Source organism: Halichoeres trimaculatus, unplaced genomic scaffold, assembly GCF_033239565.1.
Source record: "Halichoeres trimaculatus isolate MK-OKI-2021-1 unplaced genomic scaffold, fHalTri1.1 fHalTri1_scaffold_7, whole genome shotgun sequence".
NCBI classification, from domain to species: Eukaryota; Metazoa; Chordata; class Actinopteri; order Labriformes; family Labridae; genus Halichoeres; species Halichoeres trimaculatus.
Genome location: NW_027437185.1, coordinates 15724012 through 15746133, shown reverse-complemented (window position 1 = coordinate 15746133; position 22122 = coordinate 15724012). Strand labels below are relative to the sequence as shown.

General features: G+C 40.0%; 1 protein-coding gene across 3 annotated transcripts in view; it reads left to right on the top strand.

Moving 5' to 3' along the window:
- ctnna1 (catenin (cadherin-associated protein), alpha 1) overlaps positions 1-22122 on the top strand; it is an 81973-nt gene that overhangs the window by 4782 nt on the left and 55069 nt on the right. For all 3 annotated transcript variants that reach the window (XM_074673455.1, XM_074673456.1, XM_074673454.1), the window contains exons 4-7: positions 8035-8201; positions 9000-9119; positions 10537-10806; positions 14611-14814. In XM_074673455.1, the coding sequence (XP_074529556.1) occupies positions 8035-8201; positions 9000-9119; positions 10537-10806; positions 14611-14814 (761 nt within the window). The remainder of the gene's footprint in view (positions 1-8034; positions 8202-8999; positions 9120-10536; positions 10807-14610; positions 14815-22122) is intronic.

Below are 22122 nucleotides of genomic sequence, written 5' to 3'. Positions count from 1 at the left end.
TGTAGGGCTGCAGCTTGCTGTCACTGTGTTCACACTGGGTCTCAGCTATGAGGCTGCTGTGGAGCTGTTGCTTGTGTTCCTGGCATGCTCCTTTGAATTTATCTTCGATCATGGCAATCAAATACAGGTGTTTTGTTTTGATTTGTATCTTTATAAATTCTGATTTTAAGCAGGAATCAGATCAGAGTATCAACAGGAAGTTGGAAAAAATGATTTTTCTTTAGAAATAGACGTTTATAATGTTGTGATATTTTCCTGGTATTATGCCAGATTCACTGTCCATTTTTGGGGACGGTTTGGCTAAAAACCGTTCAGTTGCAGATTGAATATGTATGCCTAATTTTCTTTATTGTCTGCACTGCAGCGCAGATCAGAGCCTTCCTCATGCCTCTCACATTGGTGTTCACACTCTAACATTTTAATACCCAGACAGAAATGCAAACTACAAAGTTTGGTGACTGACGTGAGCATGCTTTGTGAATCAGCTGCTTGATGTTTAGTGAGAATGCTGTCTCACCAAAATGGAAGGATTGATAGTTTGTACATTTAAGAAAGATTTTTTTTCTGACGTTTTATCACAGTGAAGACTGACTCAAGTAGAGCTCTGGGACACAGAGAGCTGATGGGCACAATAACTGACATGAACTCGTGTATTTCTAAATTACCAGTCATTTGAACCACCCAGTATTTACATTTTCTGATTCCAACTTTCAGCCAATGCTCTCTCAAGTCTCATTTGTTCACTTCAGATTTCTGACTGTCTTTTGACTCACCAGCAGACCATTGAGGCCAGGGCACTGTGACTTGAGGGGTGGCTGTTATCACCTTGTGAAGTGACATCTGTGTCACTGTGCCGTTTCTCCCCAGATGCCCAGCCAGTTAGAAGTCGAGTTCAAGCTCTGCTCTGAGTAGTTGGGAGGTAAATGACATGTTGCCAGATAGCTTGTGCAGTGCTCAGTGTCCAGGAATGTTACTGTAGTTGCGGTAAGCTGTCACAGGGCTGGAATTCAGTGACTGTTGTTAGCTGGTGCCTAGGCCTGGCTGTCAGCTATGCCATGCTGCTCAGTGGAGCGTGCCTAGACTGATAATACAGCCATTGAGTAGGGCAACAACACCCCCACACACCCCTGGATTCAGAAAGCATTTTCCTCCCAGCTGTGGTGTACCAGCTGTTTTCAAACGGAAAAAAAAAATCCTACTTTATCATCCAAGCTAATTGTGCATACAATGCATGCTGAAGTGCCAAATGGGATGAGTTTCTCTGTTTATTTGAGAATAATTGGCTGTTTGGCTTGGTTAACATATTCTTTTATACTGTATATTTTAAATTGTGTTGTATGGAGCGCAGGCACACATAAGTTGAGCAGACATTTCTCAGGCTGTTTAGACGCTCAGTCGTCGCCTGCCTTTGTCCTTGTTCTCTCTGTCTTGCCCTTCTTTCCCTGTCTGTGTCATTGTTGTCCTGCTGTTAAGTGTATTCCTGTGTGATATACATTTTAATTATTTCATTGCACACCTGGTGAGCCACAGTTAAGCATTAGATAGATGGAAGTTTATTAAAGGAGCACTGATCACTATCTGCCCTCTGAAAATGGCCTTATTGATTTTGATCATGGTGGGAATAACAGCCTGAAGGTGTGGATCGTGTTTGAGGTCTGTGTTGTTGATCATTTGCACAAACTGCTTCACTCTTAGATTGACTGAAAGGGTTGGGTTGGCTGTGAGGTTTCTATTCTTCAAATCTGAAACTGCTGCATTAAAGACCTGTGTTTACCTGTGGATAGTGTGAAAATCGTGCCCTCCTGGCCCTTCCCAAACCCACGCCTCCACGCCAAAGAAGTGACCATAGACTGTATAAAACATGGACATAGCCTCTGCGACATCACCCCTCTGTTCCCAAAACGGTGAAATTAAGCCAATCCTTGGACGCGGCCACATTTGCAATGATGTCGGCTGTGAGCTTTTCTTCGGGTAGCTACAAGGTGCCCGCCGGTCACGTGACCAATTGTGCCTCTGATTGGAAAGTCAAACAATCCCTATAACTAACAAGTGCCCAGGTCCAAATTCAAAACACTGGGGTGATCAAACCTTTTCTGTCGCTGCTCCCAGGCTTTGGAATAAGCTTCCTGTTGAAATGCGTCTAATTTCTGACTTGTCCTTTTTCAAATCCAGACTGAAGACATATTTATTTAGGATGGCTTTTGATACCCAGTAGTATGGTGACACTTTTACTTTCAGTCTGTTTTTACTTTTTTTTTTTTTTTTGGTATTTTATTGCTCTTATGGCATTTATTATTTTAATTGCTTTTATTGTTTTAATTGCTGTTATTGCTTCTATTTGTTTTTAATTGTTTGATTTATTGCTTTCTTCCAACTATTGTAAAGCAGTTTGGTTCTCCGAAAGGGTTGTTGTAAAGGGCTGTATAAATAAAGAACATTTACATTTTACATTTAACTTCTAAACCCCAAAGACAGAAAAAAAAGTTCACTCACCAAACAGTGTGTGCCGATGTGAAATCAGTGTTCTAGACCCAAGCCGTTTTTAGTACCAGGCTGTAAATATGCTTTTTAATGTCCTAAAACTCAGTTTTTATGGCTGGATGTGTACCTGACTTCCAGTGTTTCTGCAAGCGGATTCTCAACGAACAGCAAGATGTTGCCCCTTGAGATTGACAGAAAGTTGAAACTGAAATAAAAAACGTTAGTTGAGAAAAAAGTTGTGATCAATACAGAAAAACATCATTGAAATTATAAACTATCATTGATAAAACAGCGACATCAAATACATAAAGTATGATTTGAATTCACAAACATCTTAATGCAAAAATGTATAAAAATGAAATGGTACAAAACATTTCATATTCGTAATTTTAACTTCAGCAAAATGTTATCAATACCATTACCCATTTCGATGCTATTATAAGTTTTATTGTAATACACATTTTTCAATGTCAGTGTTCCTTTTTTTCAGTTTCAGGATATGTTTTTCAAAGACAAATTTTGTTTTCAATACCAGACATTAAAGATAGTTTTGGCTCCATATTTAGCCATGTGACAATACCGTTTTGTAATTCTAATGATGGGTACATGTTGTTTGTCTCTTCCTCACAGAAAATTGAAAAACAGTGTGTGAAGCATGTGAATGTTACAAAATACAGTTACTCAGTACCTGATTAATTGACACCTTTCTTGTTTACAAAGAGATGCCTGCTTTGGTGCGGTTGTAAAAACTAGGGGAGTGTATGACCGTCTCCTAATTTTCTTCACACTTTTTTTTCTTACCTTAGTTTGTTGTGATGGAAGCAAATTGTGAGTTGCTTTAGAGGACATTTTAAAAACCGCGGTGCACTCGTTTTTTCTAATGCATTACATGATGAAAGGATGACAGTTGCTGCTGATGTAGTGCCGGTCTAACCACCATCCCCTCTACTCCACGCCTGTTTTGTAGCTGTGTTTTTTAGTCTGTCTTTTCGATAGGCTTGATAAGCTTCATTATAACTGACAACGCAGTCTACACCGGCTCTGTGCAGAAAAAAAGAGGCACTTTCAAGCTTCAAGTTGTTCTTTTTAAACTTGTTCAGGGTACAACATTGATTTTGTACCAGGCTGTGAACGCTGTCAAAACTCTTCTGAGCATGTTGCACAACAGTATTGTGGCAGAGCACATCTACTGGCCGAGCAGTGACTCTTCCTCAGCCTGCAGCTCTGTGAAGATGTTTCTCACAGCTGTCCTCTGATGTCCGGTGACATGGGCTGTGAGGGACACATTCCTTTTGATAAAAATTGGCAGTTCTGGTTGCCTTGCCATTTTGTGGGAGACTTTCATTTGAAGCATTTGCAAAATGTGTAGGGTCTGGTAGATATGCGAAAAAATGCAGAGGAAATTCCAAATATAGGTCTAAGATTGCTTTGTTGCATAAAGGAGTATCAGAACAGTGCTGTGGTGCTTTTTGAAGTTTTTTTTTAAAGCCTCCAGAATCTTAAAGCTCATACCCTTTGACTTTTTCCAAGTGCAACATTGCAATGGAAGATGTATTCCTCTCTTCAGTGCTGGTGGAGTTTGGACATGTTTAAACCAGATCGTTGACTTATTGACGCACAGATTCTCCTAGCAGTTGTTGACGTGTGAGTTTATGAAACTGAAAGTTCCTGCGGGCATGCATGATGGGGCACGCGTGATGCTGGCGCTGGCAGAAGTTTGGTCATGTGTGTCCTGGCACCAGCACAGACACTTCAGTCTCACAGGTTGTCAGATCACTCACTATAAAGTGTGGAGTCCGCTGAGGGCTGCCGATATTTCATTCACTAAGCTGAGGAGCTCAGATTTTATTAGTCACTGAAGCTTCCCTGTCCGCTCAAGCTTGTAGCTTGGCAACATTAACTTACAGTTATACTGATCAGGAGGGCTGCATTTTTAACTCTCCAGCTTGTTGCTATGGATTCACAATGACTAGAAGGGATGGTAGAAGTGATCATTCGATTTTCAAACAATGAATCCCCAGTTAATTTGAAGGCTTTTAAAAAAAACCAATATTCAACAACGTTCTGGAAGTGAGTGCTCATAATTAGAAAAGTTCAAAGCTTTAATTACAGCTATTCACCTGCAGATTTTGGGTTTCATATGACTAATTTGATGAGTGCCAGGAGGCCTTGATGATAATGGATTTGTCTCATTGTAAGGAGCATGGTGAGTCATGAAACTGTCATTCTTTTTAGCCACGCCGGAGCAAAGCGACACATCCTGTGATAAGAGGCCATGGTATGAGGAAGTATTCAATGACCTCTGTTATAGAAAACTGGATTTTGTTCTAACAGAAGAAAAAATATCAGTAGAAAATCTCTTCATTCACATGGAAATGGTGCTGTGAGAATTGTGATTTGTGCTGTGAGCAGATTTATTCTGAGGGAATATAAGCTTAGATAAATGTGGATGATTTCTGCAATGCTAAGAGCGATAGTTTGAGCAATATTGGACTAATTCTGTTTTTACACACAGAGAAGGTACAAGCCCAAATCTTTAAAACAAATGTTAATGTCCGGTAAGATCTTCCACATTCATGTCATGTACGCAAGTCGTGTTGTTATTAACACAGAGGGCGTCATTGCACATGGCAGATTATATCTGCTCAAGTTGAAGGTGTTTCAGGCTGACTGAAATGTGAAATGTGTGGAAGAAAAGAAGTGGTTTGGAGGGCAGGCAGAAAAAATACCCCAGAGTTTCTGATAAATTTATAAAATGGTCCATCTTGGCTCTCAAATACAGTTGCATTTTGTTCTCTCAGCCAACATTGGTTGAAGAATTCATCAGTTTTTGTTTGTCTGTGGTCAGAACACACAGAGAACAGCAGCCAAAGTCTCTTGACTTGATATTTAAATACAGCTCACATTATCTTGAAATGCGAACTGATAAAAATGGGCAGTGTATAATTGTTGTTGCATATTTCAATCCATTTCCAGTGAGGCCTTTCTTTTACATGAAATATGAAGCCACAACAGTCTGCTACATGCCTACTTAAACCCTATTGTTGTCTCTGGAAGCATCCACAATTGTCTAAACTGCTTACTCTGTTTAGTTTCTCTGTGTCTGGAGTGGATCCCAGCACACAGATGGTAAAAGAAAAAAAACACACACCCTCCATGGAAGCATGTCTTTGTGCGCAGCATAGAGAAAGTGTTTAGTGAGATGGTAACAACTGCAGGGTGAGCTGCTGCTAAATTAGTGTTCAGTTGTCTTTTTACCAGAACACTCTTCATCACTGAGAGAAAATTATTCATGTTACTGCTTGTCATCTGCTGTTTTCTCAGGCCCAGTAGAGCTGAACTACATTGAAGGAGAGTGGACGACATAAGTGCTTGTCATCTCATTGGCTTTAGATCTCTAAATGCAGACACACTCTTGCTGCTGTAGAGCTTTTTTTTCAAAGTTTGTTTTGGCTTTGCCTCCACTGAAGTAAACTATTTACGGATTTACTGTCTTGTTCATAATGTGAGCCAACAAAGTCCATTTGTGTGCTCAGTCAACTGTGTAGACCCATCCAATGCAGGACAAAGAATGGTGCCGGACAAACCAGACAGTGAGCCCTTTGTAGAGGCTTTGACCTCGTTTTCTTTTTTTCACCATTTTCGAAGGGCTGTGTGCATGTCTGTGTGTGAGCACACAATATTACTGGACATTGTGAGGTGAGTTTATCTTTGTCACTCAGTGTGACACATGCTGACCTCTGGCATGCACAAAACTGCATCAGACTGTTACCCCCCTTCTGCACACTTCTCTTTGTCTGCAAAGAAGATGAGATGAACTTAAAGGTCGGAGCAGACTGCTGCTCTCAGATATTTCCTGCTGCCCATAGACTGACACTATTAACACCAGACTGACTACTGCGTTAATTCGCAAGTTGACAACAATAATAGTTGGATGAATATAGAAATGAATATTAGAGGAAGGTTTTATTAAGTTGGGTTTGATTGACATTTTGTCTAGGGATGGGTACCTTTCACATTCAAAACGATATGGTACCAATGCTCGGTACCTTGCAATCGGTATGGGTACTCAACAGTACCAATTTTTGGTACTTTTGTGTGTGTGTGTGTATATGGTAATAAATATTAACTTTTTAAACTTTTTAAGTTTTTCAATTTAAAGTTTCTCAGTATATTGTTTCCCCTGGGTTTACAGTCTTGGGGGTGTGGTGACGTTGTCAGCAACGTGTGGTGTGAGAGCAGGAGAGAGCAGGAGAGAGGGTGTTGCATCTCCACAGGCACTGGGAGATGTTTCTTGTAGTGGACTTCCTCTCCGCTATATGAAATGTGCTTGTCTGTGTTTGTAAATGCCCCCATGTGTAGTTTGTGTGTCTGTGAACGTGTTCAGGCGGAACTTTGCCATGTGCCGAACAGCACGAGGAGAAATGTGAATGCAACGATGTATAAATGACACCCCGTCAGGTGAATTAGATGAATAACAGTGGGCTATTTTGTCTGTCAAATAAAAAAAAAAACATGGTTCAGACCTGATTTATGAGAGAGGTAACTCTAAATCACTTCTGCTGTGACCTAGCGCTATATGAAAAATGAAATTAACTTTACTTCCAGGGGGGCCTCCATCTTCTATACAATGGTAGGGGAATCACTGCAGTGTATAAAGTTGCAATGTTGTGTGCATGTCTAGTAGGAAAATCGCCTACTCTTCTACTCCCATCCCTAATTTTGTCTATGCTGACATTTAGATCACAAACTGTGCAGTTTGTGTGTGGTCTCAGCTCAGCTGAAGGATGTCAACATTTTTAAGTAGGGCTGGGGGATATATCGAGTATACTCAATGTATCGCGGGTTTTTGCACGTGAGATGTATAAAACTGCTATATCGCAATCATCGAGTATAAACAAAATGTTTTCAGATGTCAGAACGTAAATCTCTTTGGTGATTCACTCGTTTCACTCTCTGCTGCTCTGCCGATGCTCCTCTCACAGTGAGCGCCATACTCCCCCGCCCACCCAGAAAAATTCTCCTGCACATGCACGTAATGATATTAGGAGAGGAGAGAAGAAAAGTTGCTTGCTTGGTAACTTTTCTGACACCTCCTGCTTAAAACCCAAAAAGTCAGAAGGATCGTGGTAACTTTTCTGACACCTCCTGCTTAAAACCCAAAAAGTCAGAAGGATCGTGAGGCCCCGCTTTCACGGTCCGTATTCATACTGAAAATCAAGATCAAGCGAGCTTTTGCCATGCACGTAATGATATTAGGAGAGGAGAGAAGAAAAGTTGCTTGCACGTAATATAGTGATTTAGAGGAGAAATCAGGATATCGAGATATATATCGTGTATAGAGATATAGCCTACAAATATCGAGATATAAGATTTTGGCCATATCGTGCAGCCCTAGTTTAGAGAATAATCTAATAATTCTGAATTGTGGATGAAGCCCACATCTTTGAACTCAAATGATCTCTCTGTCTGATTCAAATACCTGATGTTTTTCATCAGTTGGATGCCGTGCCGTGAAATCAACGTTTTTCTCCTGTTTTCTCTCATTCTCAGGTGACTCCATGCGACAGGCTTCTGGAGAGTTTGCAGAAGACCCCTGCTCATCTGTGAAGAGGGGCAATATGGTTCGTGCTGCAAGAGCCCTCCTGTCGGCAGTCACACATCTGCTGGTGCTGGCAGACATGTCGGATGTTTACAAACTTCTGCTGCAGCTTAAACTGGTGAGTTAGTTTTTTTTTTCCAGCAGCTACTAAAGGTTTATTTATTTTGATCCTTTTTCTCGTATGTCAAGCTGGTGATTTGTTTTGTCGTAGAATAAAGGCAATGGAGGTTTTAATAAACTCAATAATCCATTCACCCAGTGGTTAAAAACATGATCAGATGCACTGAAAAATCTTTCGTCTCGTGTTTTTGGGTCATTGCTGTTCAGAAGTCATTGACATACTTTTCACAATGCACTGATCTTGTTATCTGTTGCTTCTACTACTTTTTATTTTGTCTTCAGTCGCTCACTCAGAGACATCTGAGGACCAAGCCGAGCTGTGCACAAGCGCTGAGCGTAGATAATCAAGTAAAACCAATGGGCCTGTTTTTTTGGAATAGCTCTTCCATGTTTCCATGTCACAGCAATTAGCCTATGCTCGCCTGGGTAAAAGGAAGGGAGGGTATCATCTTGACTAACTGCTTCCTTTTGTTACTATTTTAATCTGTTTCACTGAAGTTAGGAATTTTTCCTGTTAAATCCCTCTAATGTATTACAGAAAAAAAGATGTCTCCTCTTTTGTTTCATTTTAATTTTGTGCTTTAGCTTCCACTGATAAAGTATTGATTAAGGTAGATTAGCTGAAGCTACGTAAATCCCATTATCAGTGACCGTCTTCATTAATTGCATTTCAAATTATTTGATGAAATCCTGTGTCTTTTGGTCACACATGCACTTTTTGAAGTGATGCTATCTTGTAGTACTGATTAAAACATTTTTGAAAGGTGTCTCCTTGTTTTTAATCTGTCTCTCTTAGGTGGAAGACAATCTGGTGAAAGTGCGCAATGCAGGAACTGAGCAGGACCTTGGAATCCAATATAAGGCTTTAAAACCAGAGGTGGACAAGCTGAACCTCATGGCTGCCAAGCGACAGCAGGTATTGTACAATTTGCTCCATAACAAGGAAGGAACAAACGAGGGATTCAGTGCTTGTAAAGGGGCCGTGGAAGGTTATTGTATACATGAAAGGTTATATCAAAACATTTCTCCAGCCCATGGAGCAAATAAAAAGTGGAACAATTGCAGGGGGGGAGGAAAAAGAAGAGTGCCTCATGCTCAAGTGCAAGTGTGGATGGTTAGATGCAGTTTGTATGAACACGGTGTTTATCACCAATATCAGTGAAGTGGTCTTGGAGTGCAAGAAAAGAGCACAGAGGCTTGACTACAAAACAATTTCATTGTGATGAGAAGTGGTGTATTTTTTCCTCCACTATGGTGTAGGTGGTAGACCAACAGTGGAGAGCATTTCGTGATGTGTTTTCTAAATAAAACAACTTATCAAGATTCTTGGTGCACATTCAGAAATACAAACTGTGTGATAACACGAAGAAACTTGATATACTAGATTAAGATTTGGATGTGAAGGAAAATTATACATATACATTGCAAAGCTTTGTCCTAGCTGAGCTCTAACAGGTGCACAGGCAGTGTTGTGATAAAAATGGGTAAGTTCTCTGACCACGTCTCTGCAGAGCACTTCTAAAATGAGGACAGCAGAGGTATCAGTAAACCAGTTACACCAACACAATTCATAATCCAGAAGTTGCTGTTATGGTTCTGTATGTAGTGGTGTTTTTTCTGCTGTAACATGAAGCTAATTCTCTTCATGAGTCACTGTTTGATAATGCTGCATTATCTAAAAATGGTATAACAGTATATAATGCCAGCTTTGTGCTTTCAAAGCATTCAAACACCATCTCTGCACCCAGCCAAAAAAGAGAGTTCTTGATCTCCATCGCCCCCCTTTGTAAATGGGACAGTTGCCAGATAATTACTGATGGTTCTGTAAAGAAATGACTTTGACTTGTAATTTTTGCGGGTAGCAAAATGTGTTTAACCAAAGTGATGCTGGAAGTAATGGGGCTTAAAGGCTGTTTTGTTTTCTCAGTGAATGTCTGAAGAATTACTGGAAGTAGTGGAGGGGAGGCTCTAGTCTTGTGTGTGCGAGCCTTTTTTTTTCTCCGCCATAAATCTATGCCAGTGATCACTATCTCCCCTCCTCCCTCCTATGAAGATGTAATTGCAATATAATGCTCAGGTCTGAATAGCAACGCATTAAATTGCAAAGGCATATTATAATGGCCTGATTATGACTGTGTTGTGTTACCGCAGGGGACAGAAATAAATCTGGGTCAACCAGAACAAACTCCGTTGCACTTAGTGTCTCTGTGAGGGTATGACTTGCCCATTCTGAATTTAAAGTAGATTACTACCCAGCCTCCTGTAAGCACCCCATCTACCAGATAACTTTTTTAAAATCCTTTTTTGCGTTCCTTTTCATCTCCGCCTGTTAGGAGCTAAAGGACGTCCACCACAAGGACCAAATGGCTGCTGCCCGTGGGGTTCTACAGAGGAACATCCCCATGCTGTACACAGCATCCCGTGCTTGCCTGCAGCACCCTGACGTGGCAGCCTACAAGGCCAACCGTGACCTGATCTACAAGCAGCTGCAGCATGCCGTCTCAGGCATCTCTAACGCTGCCCAGGCCACTGCCACTGAAGATTCAGCACTCAACCAGCCAGCAGGAGGTGGAGAGCTCGCCTACGCCCTCAACAATTTTGATGTAAGTCAAATGAGTAGTTTACAAGTCACAGCCTGTTTGTAGTTTTCATTTGAGCTGCCAGATTTCCAGAGAGCTAATGGATTAATGAATTTGATGCAGTTAATGATTGTTCCTTCCAAACATCAGTAAAAGCACTGTACCAAAGGCAGAGTTAAACGCCTAATTATTTTTAAAAGCTACACAAGGACACACTCAGGAAGGTTAGGTCATGCTTTAGTTTACGGAACTTAACCAACTGACTCATAAAATGGCCAAAACCCTGGAAGGGTTCAGGAAGAGGTGGAAATTAGGACGAGATATGTGAAAAACTGGGTCATAGCTTTGGGACACTTTGAACAAGTTCTTGAGTCATTGGTCCCTCAGTTCCTGATAACTTGATGATAAATGTAGGAGATTTAACCCGCTGTAGCTTTCAAATAGGACTTTAATGTCAGTTTAAATAAATCAAGGTTAACTCTTTTGTCTGATAGCTACTGAGCTTTCTCTAATGAAGAATTTGAGAAAGCAGCATGTTTCAGTATTCATTTCAGGCGGCAGCGAGGGACTTCATACAAAGTCAAGGTTTCTGGTCTCTCTTCCGTTAATGCTTTGAATCTTTTGTGCTTCTTTGCTTGTATCTCTGTGAGTCACTCAATGTTTACCCCGGTGACTGCATCTCCGGTGTGTTCTTGAACCCTCAGCTAAGTCCTCATAATTTGAATCTTTTGATTGCTCTGATTGCTGCCATGAGGTGAGGCTGTGTCAGACTTCAACCTCAAAGGAGGAGACCTTATGTAAAGTGAGTCATTCTCTACCGGGGGAACAGAACATTTCTATATGTGCAAAATGTCAGTCATCATCAGAATATTGACATAAAACAACATCAAGAAAACAGCTGGATGAAACACTGAATTAATCTTTTAAATACAGCATGTGGTGATAAATGCAAAGATCATTAACCTGATTGTTTTTTCCACCGCCACTGATTTCAGACAGACACGCAGAGCACCTTTAATTTCTCTGAGATTAGTTGGAAACAAGAGAAGAGAAGAGAAGTAAACCGACGGATGTTTCAGCTCTGTGGAAATTTAGATTTCTATTGATTCTTCCCGAGCCCGCTCATTAATTCAAGTGTTGGACTTGTGATTTACAAAAAACCTGATTATTTTCTGCTGCTGTTACATTGTTTGCCTTCGTGACTGATGAAATCTGAATGTTCCCCTGGCTAAATGACTCACTGTTAAATTAAAAATGGCCTTTTGAAGACATCTTAAGATTGGTTATTACATCCTGAGGGTGATCTGTTCAGGAAGTAGTGGAAGCAAGTCTTTGAATGATGTACCGAAGATGTTAAAAAGTAACATCTTCACAACTAAAACTCAGTTAATCAGGTTTCAAGTTTCCCATTTTCAGTTATTTCTCTCATGTTTAATTTCTTTACAACATTACTGTTGTGGTTTGATCAATGTACATGTCACTTTCCATGGTCCTCTCCTTCTAAATGAGGTATAGAAGCAATAAGAAAGACCACAGAACGAAATGAACTTCTTAAATTACAAAATGGAAAGCTTCCTAAAAGTCTGCTCTTGAAGTCCATTGGACACGTGACACCCTGTAATCACCAAATCTTTTTTTCTTTCCAATATATTCCGCCAGGCCAGAAATGAAGCTAAGTCCAGCTTTATTGAAACACATTCTCACTTTGTTTGAAGCCAAGTGAAAGCCTGTCAAGAAAATTGAGCTGTTGAGCCTTTAAAAAAACCCTCCATGTTTCTGTGTGAGCTACACTGTGGAGGTGCTGAGGGTCACTGACAAAGCAGACTGCAGCAAGTGCTCACTTTTTCTGCACTGCTGCCATTATAAACTAACTACTCCATCTTATACACTCAGCTACAAGCATTTTTTCCTCTCTGTGTTGAATCATTTATGATTAAAAAACATCAAGAATTTTTCCATTTCAACCGTTATGTAACAAAGAGCCTCTAATTACTCTTTTTGTAACTGAAGCGTTTAGTGGATAAAGCAGATCTGAGGATATCGTTTGATGCTACTGCGCTTCTCTTTGTATCTAGGGGTGGGTATGCTAACAGGCAGTAGCTTATAGAACCACTAATAAAAAATTTAGTTAAGCCTCTTATGCAGCAAATGTGGTACTAAGGCAGAACCCTTACAGCACCAGTGATAAACTAAATTTAAGTCCCAGTAGTCAGAGTACTGTGAATGTAAAAATAGAGCAATTCTGCTCTTAACCATTTTTAAAAACACAAACCTAATGCCCACAGGCAAAGAGAGGTTGTAAATTTCACTTTGCGAGTTACTTTATCCTCTAGACTTCCTGTTAAAATGTTGCAAACAGATTTACAAGGTTTTGTATTATAGAATCGTCTGATGTCAGGCTTTTCAGACTAAGTGGATTACAGTCATGGAAATTTATGTTAAAGTGTTAGAAACTATAAAAGCATCTGTCTCCAGTGACAGCTGGTGAGCCAAAAGATTAATCTACATAAAGCAAGTGTCAACAATGCAGTCTGTCAGATGAGTTTCATCAGTGATTATTTTACAGGCAGCCATGCAGAAAGTCACTCCCCCAAAGACGGGAACGCGGACCTTCATAAAGGGGCTACTTTTGTGATGCCTAATTTCAAGTGCACAGCAAAATTAGCAAATGAGTCACCCCCAACTCTCTCTGTCTCTTTCTCTCTTTCTCTTTGGCTCTATATTTCCTCCTCCGTGTCTCTCTCTCGTGTGCCTGTTGCCATGGTGATATGACACGCAAGCAGAGGAGGTCAGATGAGACTGAGTGGAGGGGGCTGGAGGTGGCTGTGATAGAGGGCGTGCTGCCTAATAAACCACACTTCTGACAGCTGAATTGTTGAATATTTTGTAGCTCTAAAGGCCTCTGTGTCTGTCATTCGGGAAGTTGGCTTTCATTCTTTAGCTGCCACCAGCGTCATGGTGGTACCTTAACCCTCAGCAGAGCCTCTCCAGCATGTCAACTAGTTGCCTCTCACAGCAGGCCTACCCGTGTGAAATCAGACATTTAAGTGTCCTCTCTCATCCTGCAGTTGTAAAAGAGAGGGGAGTAAGTTACTGTAGCTCGTCTGTGACTCAAAGGAAAAGTAGTAAAGGCCATCTTTTTAAATCCTTTCACAAGAGATTATATATTTATATATGATTACACATTTATAGGCTCATCTGTTTTCTGAAATGGATCTTGTAGTCTACATTACAGAAATAGAACTACATTTTCCTCATTGTTTTACATTAGTTGATTCATTAGTTCTGGGCTCAGCTGAACTCTCTTGCTGTGAGTTGCTTTGTTTCTTGCAGTCATGACATTAGAAAAAAGCTTTTTTAAAGCTCCATTCATAAGTCATAAAACTGTGCATCAGCAAGAGTCAGCCCTGAGTCCAATTCAGAAAAGACAGTTGAAATGGCAACCTGACTGCTGATGGTTTAAACAATTTGACTTGCTTATTTAACTTTCAGCAACACGCTCTAACTTGCCGCTAAAATCATTTATACTTCACTAAAACGTAAACAGCAGTACCCTCAGTAACTCACACAACATATATTAGAAATCTGTAGTTGTTGTTGGGTTGTCTTCAATACTTAAACCCTTTTGGCCCTTGGATGCACAAAATGTACTTTATCATGTACTTCCTCGCTGTTCTCCAAGCCACCCAGCTTGTCACTAAGTCAAATCAACCCTCCCCCATCACTACATTTCTCTCTGTGGCCTTGAAGAGTGAGAAATTAGTGTCATGTGATAACCTGGAGCATTCTTCTACCTGTGTAATTTCCTCTCTGACCCTTTCCTTACAGAAACAAATCATCGTGGACCCTGTGGCGTTTAGTGAGGAGCGCTTCCGTCCGTCCCTGGAGGAGCGCCTTGAGAGCATTATCAGTGGTGCTGCCCTCATGGCCGACTCATCATGCACACGTGATGACCGCAGGGAGCGCATCGTGGCAGAATGCAACTCTGTGCGCCAAGCTCTTCAGGATCTTCTGTCTGAGTACATGGGCAATGTAAGTGTCATACCTTTTTTATTTCCCCCTTTGAGGCACTGCCTTATGAACACAAATAAAAACCCTAAACTAGCTTAGAGAGCCTATTTCACCTCAGATATTCATCTTGAACCAAATGAACTTTTTATATTAAAGGTTTGGTGTGCAGGATTTTCCTGAAAAAATAGAATTCCCACTTTTACAGGAACAATCCTGTTTAATCGCCACCTATGGGCCTCTATACATGTGTTTCAGCGTCTGCCTCGACATTTCTAGGCAGAGAATAAGAGCAATTACAGCCCACCCGGTGCGCAAGTGTCTTTGTGTTGGCGATAGCGAGTGAAAGAAGCTATTCAGGGAAGCTATAATAGTGGACGTAGCACGGAGAAGGAAAGACACAACCAAAGTGAGACGAGTGCTGCAGACCCTACCTTTGAGTCAAATTTGTATTCGTGCACCTCTGCTAAGACCAATGAAAGAGTTCTTCAGTATTTACACAATCAAAGCTTTTGAAAATCAAGGTTTCATTCATAAAATCTCCCTGATTTCCCGTGTCCCAGATAATCTTTAGATCAATTAAAGAGTCAATGATCAAAATTTGCCCTAAACATACACAAACGTCATACACTTGTTGCACTTATCACCTATTACTTGCTGGTGGCTACTTAACAAACATATGTCCCGTGTCATTGTTCTTTTAACAGTAACAGTCTTGTCTATTACATAACAAATCGGGGGAAATTCACACGGGATCCAAATAAAATGAATGATTGCAAACAGAAGTGTCTCTTTATGAAAGGCATTAGTACTGTTAGGAATAATTTCCAAACCGCTCTTTCACTCACATCTGTTTTGACAAACAGCTGATTGAGCTTTGTATGAAGAGTAAATGTTTCCACTTTATATTAGAACTGTTGATACTGAGTGGATTGTAATTTATAATTGGAAAAGCAGTTTTGAGATAAGTCCAACTTGTTAGTTTGTAGTCAATACCACAATGGCAGTGATCAGTTGATTGATGGGAGCAATTTTTTCACAAGTAATTTCTAGCTTCAACTAGAAACCAAAAACACAACTCCAGCACAGCCCTAAGTTTCTCTCTAAAAACCCTAATGCTTCAAGCTACTGATTGTGAGGTTAGTGTCATAGTTTGTTTAAGCTTTGCAAATTAATCTCTAAAGATTTCATGTTTTGACAGATGATGCTCGTCTTGATTGACTATACCAGCAGGTGATGCATGCAGGGTAGAATAGTGATTTTGACTTTACCTGAGCAGGGTTTTTAAGGTTTTGTTGTGGACTACATCGTGTGATCTAAAAATGTTTGAAGGAACTCTGTGGCACTTCTTGGATAAGCTTCTGTGGTTGTTGCTTTGCACAGTTATTGTGTATTGATTCCGAAAAAAACTGGATACAGCCTTTACAAAGGTTTCTGTGAAGATAAGCTCCTGGTTAAATCCTTGGCACTCATTTACATCTAGCCACATTTACAGCAAACGCCTCTTTTAGCTGGATTAAAAAGTCTGGTCACATCTGTTTGTGTTTTCCTTTGTCACTTTATTACAGAAAAAGTTGTCCGTCTTTTGCCCAAACACCCAATGCACGTTAAGTTCTGGATTTTGACTGGTACGGTAACTTGACTGTTAGTTTTGACAAAAACAGGTTCCACCATGCAAGTTGACAGCTATCTTAACCAAGGACAGGCAGATAATTGAAATGTTTTTAGAAACTACAGAGGCATTTTGTTGACTTCATATTTTGTACTTCTGCTCTACTCCTGACCTAGCCAGGTCAGTCAGTGATTTAACAGATTATAGATCACCACAGCAGTTTGTTTCTTGTTCTTTGTCAAATAACTAAAAAGGTTTTTTCTAAAACATTGTTTTCAATCTAATTGCATCTATCTTTTCTGAAATTAGAACACCATTCAGTCAAACCACTGTGTATGAAGTGAAAGTACCTCTAAGTGGAAGCTTAAATGGTCAGAGTGATTATGAGTCTGCTTTTTATAATGAACAAAACCCTCAAGCTTCTGTGCCATCAAATGAATTATACTTTCCCAGGCTGAGAGCTGTAATCAGTCAACTTTCTATTTTTAAACCACATAAGTGTCAACATGGATGCTGTTTTACCTGTTAGAGGGTTGATTTTCAAACGCTTCAGATACTGCAAACACCAGACGTATATCACTGTTTTCCAAGTTAATTTCATGGTTTGATGTCTGATGTGAGCGATACAAAGGTTACACTCTTTGAATTACATTGAAAGGAAATTGCTTTTTACTACATTTTTCTTTACATCAAAACACATTCCATGTGTCAGTGTTAGGCGGCACAATGGCTTTGCTTAGCAAAATTTTGTGACAGAAAAACATTCGATCCAGAATTATCAAATGATGCTCAGTGTGAATCCATCCTACACAGTCAAATCCTCTCAGATTCCATCCAGATTTGTTATCAGCTGTTGCTAGCTGTGAAGTCACTTCTAAAGTAAATCCTTTTCTTCAGATGATGAGTCTACAAAGTCAATATGTGATGAAAGGATTAGAGAAAAAAATGTTAGTCATTTCTATTCATTAAATTCAGTCGGTGCTCTTTGACAGTTCAGCTTTGGTAACAGGAAATGATCATTTATGTGCTTGTTGTTCTCTGTCATATGACATGACCTTAAAACAACCAAAGAAATGATAGGAGTCCCATAGTTTCCCTATAAGTCAAGCATTAGACTTTTCTTGTCTGCCATATGTACAAATTCCCATGAGTTCATTGATGTTAAATGGATTGTATTTTTGAAGTATAGGTGAATGCATGGTCTTGTCTTGTTGATTCGATCAATAGAAGTATCTTGTTGTCTGTGGTGACGCACATGTGAAGGGAAAGCGATGAAACAGAACTGAAGTGATTGCTTCAGTCTGTCATTCAGCTTCTTTTATATTGTTTTCCCCATCAGAATACTCCTTCCTCTGTTTGGACAGCTCACTGTAACCACCTCCTGAAACTCCAACATTATCTAACAGCCTAATTTCAGTATGAGCCAGTCATCCGTGGAAATTTCATTGCTGTGCTGATGCATTGTTTATTACTATCTATGAGCCTGAACTTTATGTGTTCTTGCTGGCTTATAGCGGTAAAAACATAAACCACACAGCTTGCTCATTTCCTTTTTAAAGTGTTATAGCAGTCCTGTGGCTGTAATGGATGTCTGGTCCGGCAAGATTTGATAGAAGTACAAGTTTTAACACTCATCCACACACTCAGCAGCAGCTCTGCCAGCGCACAAATATCTAAGGATGCAAATACTGTTTTTCCAATTTGTTCAAATATCTGCTATCAGCCTACGGTGACTGATGATTATAGCTCACTGTGCCTGTTTCAATACCTACAGTGATAACTCGTCCAGGCAGAGAGGTAACCTTACATTATCTAAATACAGTATTCTGTGCCTCTGTAGGTTACATAATAAATAGGACAGTCTAAAAGTGGCACATTCAGTGCATGGCTGCTGGACAGTTGGATTTACAGAGTTGGATTGGCAGAGTATTAGGCATGTTCTAGCTGGCCTGCTTGATAATTAGGCAAATTGGTTTTCTGTGTAAACCCAACAGAATATGTGACTCTCTGGCTCCAGTGTAAACTTTCCAAACACTGCCACAAAAATCTTCTCAGTAGTTTACAGAGGAGAATATAGAGTAACAGGTAAACACACCTTTCAGATAAGCTGTATACTTTGAGCATTCCTTGGGCTGACATTTTATACTTCATAGTTTTTTAGTGGCATGATTTTTAAAGTTAGAATTGTTGAAGAACTGGTAAATATCACACAAGTATAACCTATTGATTCTTAGAGTATAAAAAATGTTAAAAAACAAAACAAAAAACAAAACAAGAAAAACCCAACTCTTTATTCCCTGCATAAGGTGTTTTTACTAGGAAACGATTGTTAAAACGGTTTACAGTCAGATATCAGTAAGGTCTCTACTCATTGTCTCTTTATACTTCCCTGCACGTGATTTGGTGAAAAAACCACAGTTTGCTCTCATTGCTCACTGACAACAGTGCCAGTTTATTTTAAGGCTTCAGGCCATTCATGCAACATTTCTGTTTTGCTTCAAAACAAGTTTTCTACTTCACTGGACTAGTCCACGCCACTCATGTAACCGTCTACGAGTTGAGAACTTGGGTTTGCAGAGAGAGACATCTTGTCACGGCAGTGATGGTGAGCGGCCATGACAGGGGTTTTGCCACTCATTTGGTCAGATGGAGTAAATAAACGACAAACAGAGAGTCGTCGTCCAAAGTGTAGATTCAGCTGTGTTTTAAATCTCCTGATACCATCACAGCTTCCATTTAGTTTGTTAGAGAGTCAGAGAGGGTTAATTCAACATGGTGTCTATTAGAAATGAGAGATACTGTGGAAGGTAACTAAAGTGTGTGTGTGATGAAGCTCGACAGACTAAACAAACCTCACTGTGGCTCTATGAGGATGTGTGTTCTGTTGCTCTGTGGTCCGGCAGCAGAGGTGGTATAAAATATGTAATTCATTCAGGAAATAATGTGCTCCCCCTTGAGCACATCATACGAAATAAGCCCACACTTAACAATGATCTTGCTGGGGCTATACTGTATGTGGCATATTGTGATTGTAGATGGGGCACTGCTCGTCATTTAACAGTATGTTGCCATTACAGCATATGGGTTTACACTCTCAGCTGAGGCTGTTGGACGCACTCCTAACTCATTCTCTTTCTTCCTCCCGTCCCTTCTGCTTCTCCGCTCCCTCAGGCTACAAGTTGTGTTTATCCCTTCTCCTCAGCTTCTCTTCCTCTCCTTCATCTGTTGAAAGAAATGCTGTCAGACATCCCAACTTCACCAGCATTTTGTTGAGAAATTTCAAGGATGGAAAGTTTTTTAGCTTTGTTCATAATCCTTCACGAGGTGCTGTATGGTCTGCTGTCTGGTGGATCTACAGAAGCTGCTTTTCTTACAAATGAGTTATCTGTCCTACATATGGGAAACATGGCAACGGAATGGCTTCTCAAAGTTTTAGAGGTTTTACAATTTAAGTTTTTCTAGTTTTAAGGGGACAATATTTCCCCCATTTTCCTTATTCTTTTTCTAAGTTGAATATTTTTATTAATAATTAAACTGACATAACAAGAATCTTAATTTTTTACTGATTAAGCTGCTGAAAAAAGTCTCAGTGATTTTACAATTCACAATCATTCTAACAATTAGCTCAGACACTAATAAGAGTTGTCGTACATTGTTTATCTTGCCAAGCTTTAGGTCATGCAACAAATTTCCTGGAAAATTATGTTAAAAAATACTATATATTGGTTAGTTTGAAACTATGGAATGTTTTTTTGTAATTACTGGCATTATATTTCTCATGTTTTAGAGCACAAACCCACAAATTCAACTGAAATACATTTGTGTAATAGATGCTCATTAGAGTTGTTTTGAGAAAATAACTGCTACAGGGCATTATGTGTGAGTGGTTTTAGGTGAAGGAATACTGGAGTAACTTGAGAAATGTGGAGCAGAATTGTGTGAGAACACACTTAGTGTTAGGACTGCTGGGATGTTATGGCTTTTTTTTGTCTCTTCATTCCTGGACTAAATGATGTACTCCTTAACGACGATCATTTAACAAGACCAAGTCCGTGACTACTCGACCAGTAAAGAGTAAAGTTGAGTGGGGGAATTGTTGCCCCAGCACTGCCACACTGTGTGACCTCAATTATTCCACATTGTCATGACAGTTTGACATGTTATGTGTTGAGAGTAACTGGTTCTGCCATTTATTATTAATAATGCATCTCTAGTTGCCGGCATCTGTCAGGGTTTTGTTTCATATTAAAGTGATGCACGCTGGCTTTGACATATTAAGCTACTGACATTTAAATACCGTCAGCTTGAGGTGCTATGTTATCCTCCAGACCCTCATGAAAAGGACATTTCTGGACTCTGCAGTGGGACCTCTATGTTTCCCTTCACTTGTGTTTTTCCTGTGTGCCTTAACATAGTCTTCCCATCCGTGCCCTTAAACATTTCCAACACGTTTTGCTTTGTGAAGCCTATTTTCTGTTCCCTCAGAGTAAGAAGTCATTCTCTTCCCACTTGTGTCCTCCTCCCTCTCGACAGCTCACTCTTTACAGACTCTCTCTGACTTTTTGCCCGGGGCATCGACAATGAGTGGCAGAATTTTACTTCATCCCCCTCCCTCTGTCCATAGACAGTTCCCTCATATTTTAAACACATTTCAGGTTGGGATGATCTTAGACCTGCTCTGCTTGTTTCAGTCAATAATGTATGTGAAAACCTGTAGATAAAATAACACTTCACCATATTTACAGTAGTTTTGTAAAGAAAATGTGAATGATGCAAAGTTTTAGCCCATTCCTAGAAAAAAGTTAAGAAGAAGCAGTTATTTAAGATCACTTTGAGAGCAGCTCAGTTTATCTAGTTGTAATTTTGTCTAAATGCATAATTAAAACAAATTACACTCCATACAATGTACAGGAAAAAGATTTAGTGTCCCTAAGGCTTTACGTGTATTTACAGCCTCCATAAAACACTAGTCTGTCAGTAACAGCCTGTCAAGGCAACGTTTCCCAGACCTGGCCCTTGATCTTTCGCTGCTGGATTCTCTGCGTTTTGATTGGCTCTGCTGGCAGGTAGATGAGATGTTCCCCTTTCCTGCACAACAGTCTAACAGGATAACGAGGGGCATGGCCTCTCAAATGGACATTTTGGGATGGTACTGCTGAAGCCTAACTTTATCTCTTTTCACAGTTGTATGGGTGAATAAACTCAGCCCAGGGGAAACATCCCTGCAGTTTTTTAAAAGCTTGTCTGTGGCTCTTAGAACTGGATGATTTCATTGGAAATATGGCGAGCTGTGCCTCTACAGGTTTATACATATGTATTTCTTCAGATTAATATTTAATGGTTTGCCTGTCTGATCTTTTCTTCTTCTGTCGTATAGTCTGAGGAACAATGTGTTGTCACTGTGCAGAGCTGCAGCACTGATTTTAGTATGCAACTTGCCTCCCATCCTAAAATGCTCTCTGCTTAGGCCCGTGGGATTACTTAATGCTTCCAAATATCCCTTTTGTGCACAACAGCAGATGTGATGTTGTAAAACCGTCTCATTTATCCCACGTTCTTGTTTAGAGTTTCTGCTTAATTTATGTGTCATTTAAAGATGATATAAGGTGGCTATATACTTACCAGCGGTGGTAGATAGAAGATCAGTTAAGAAGGTACTGGAGCTAAAAAAAAAGGCTATTTAAAAATCCAAACTGTGCTTTGTCACTGTACCCTGCATC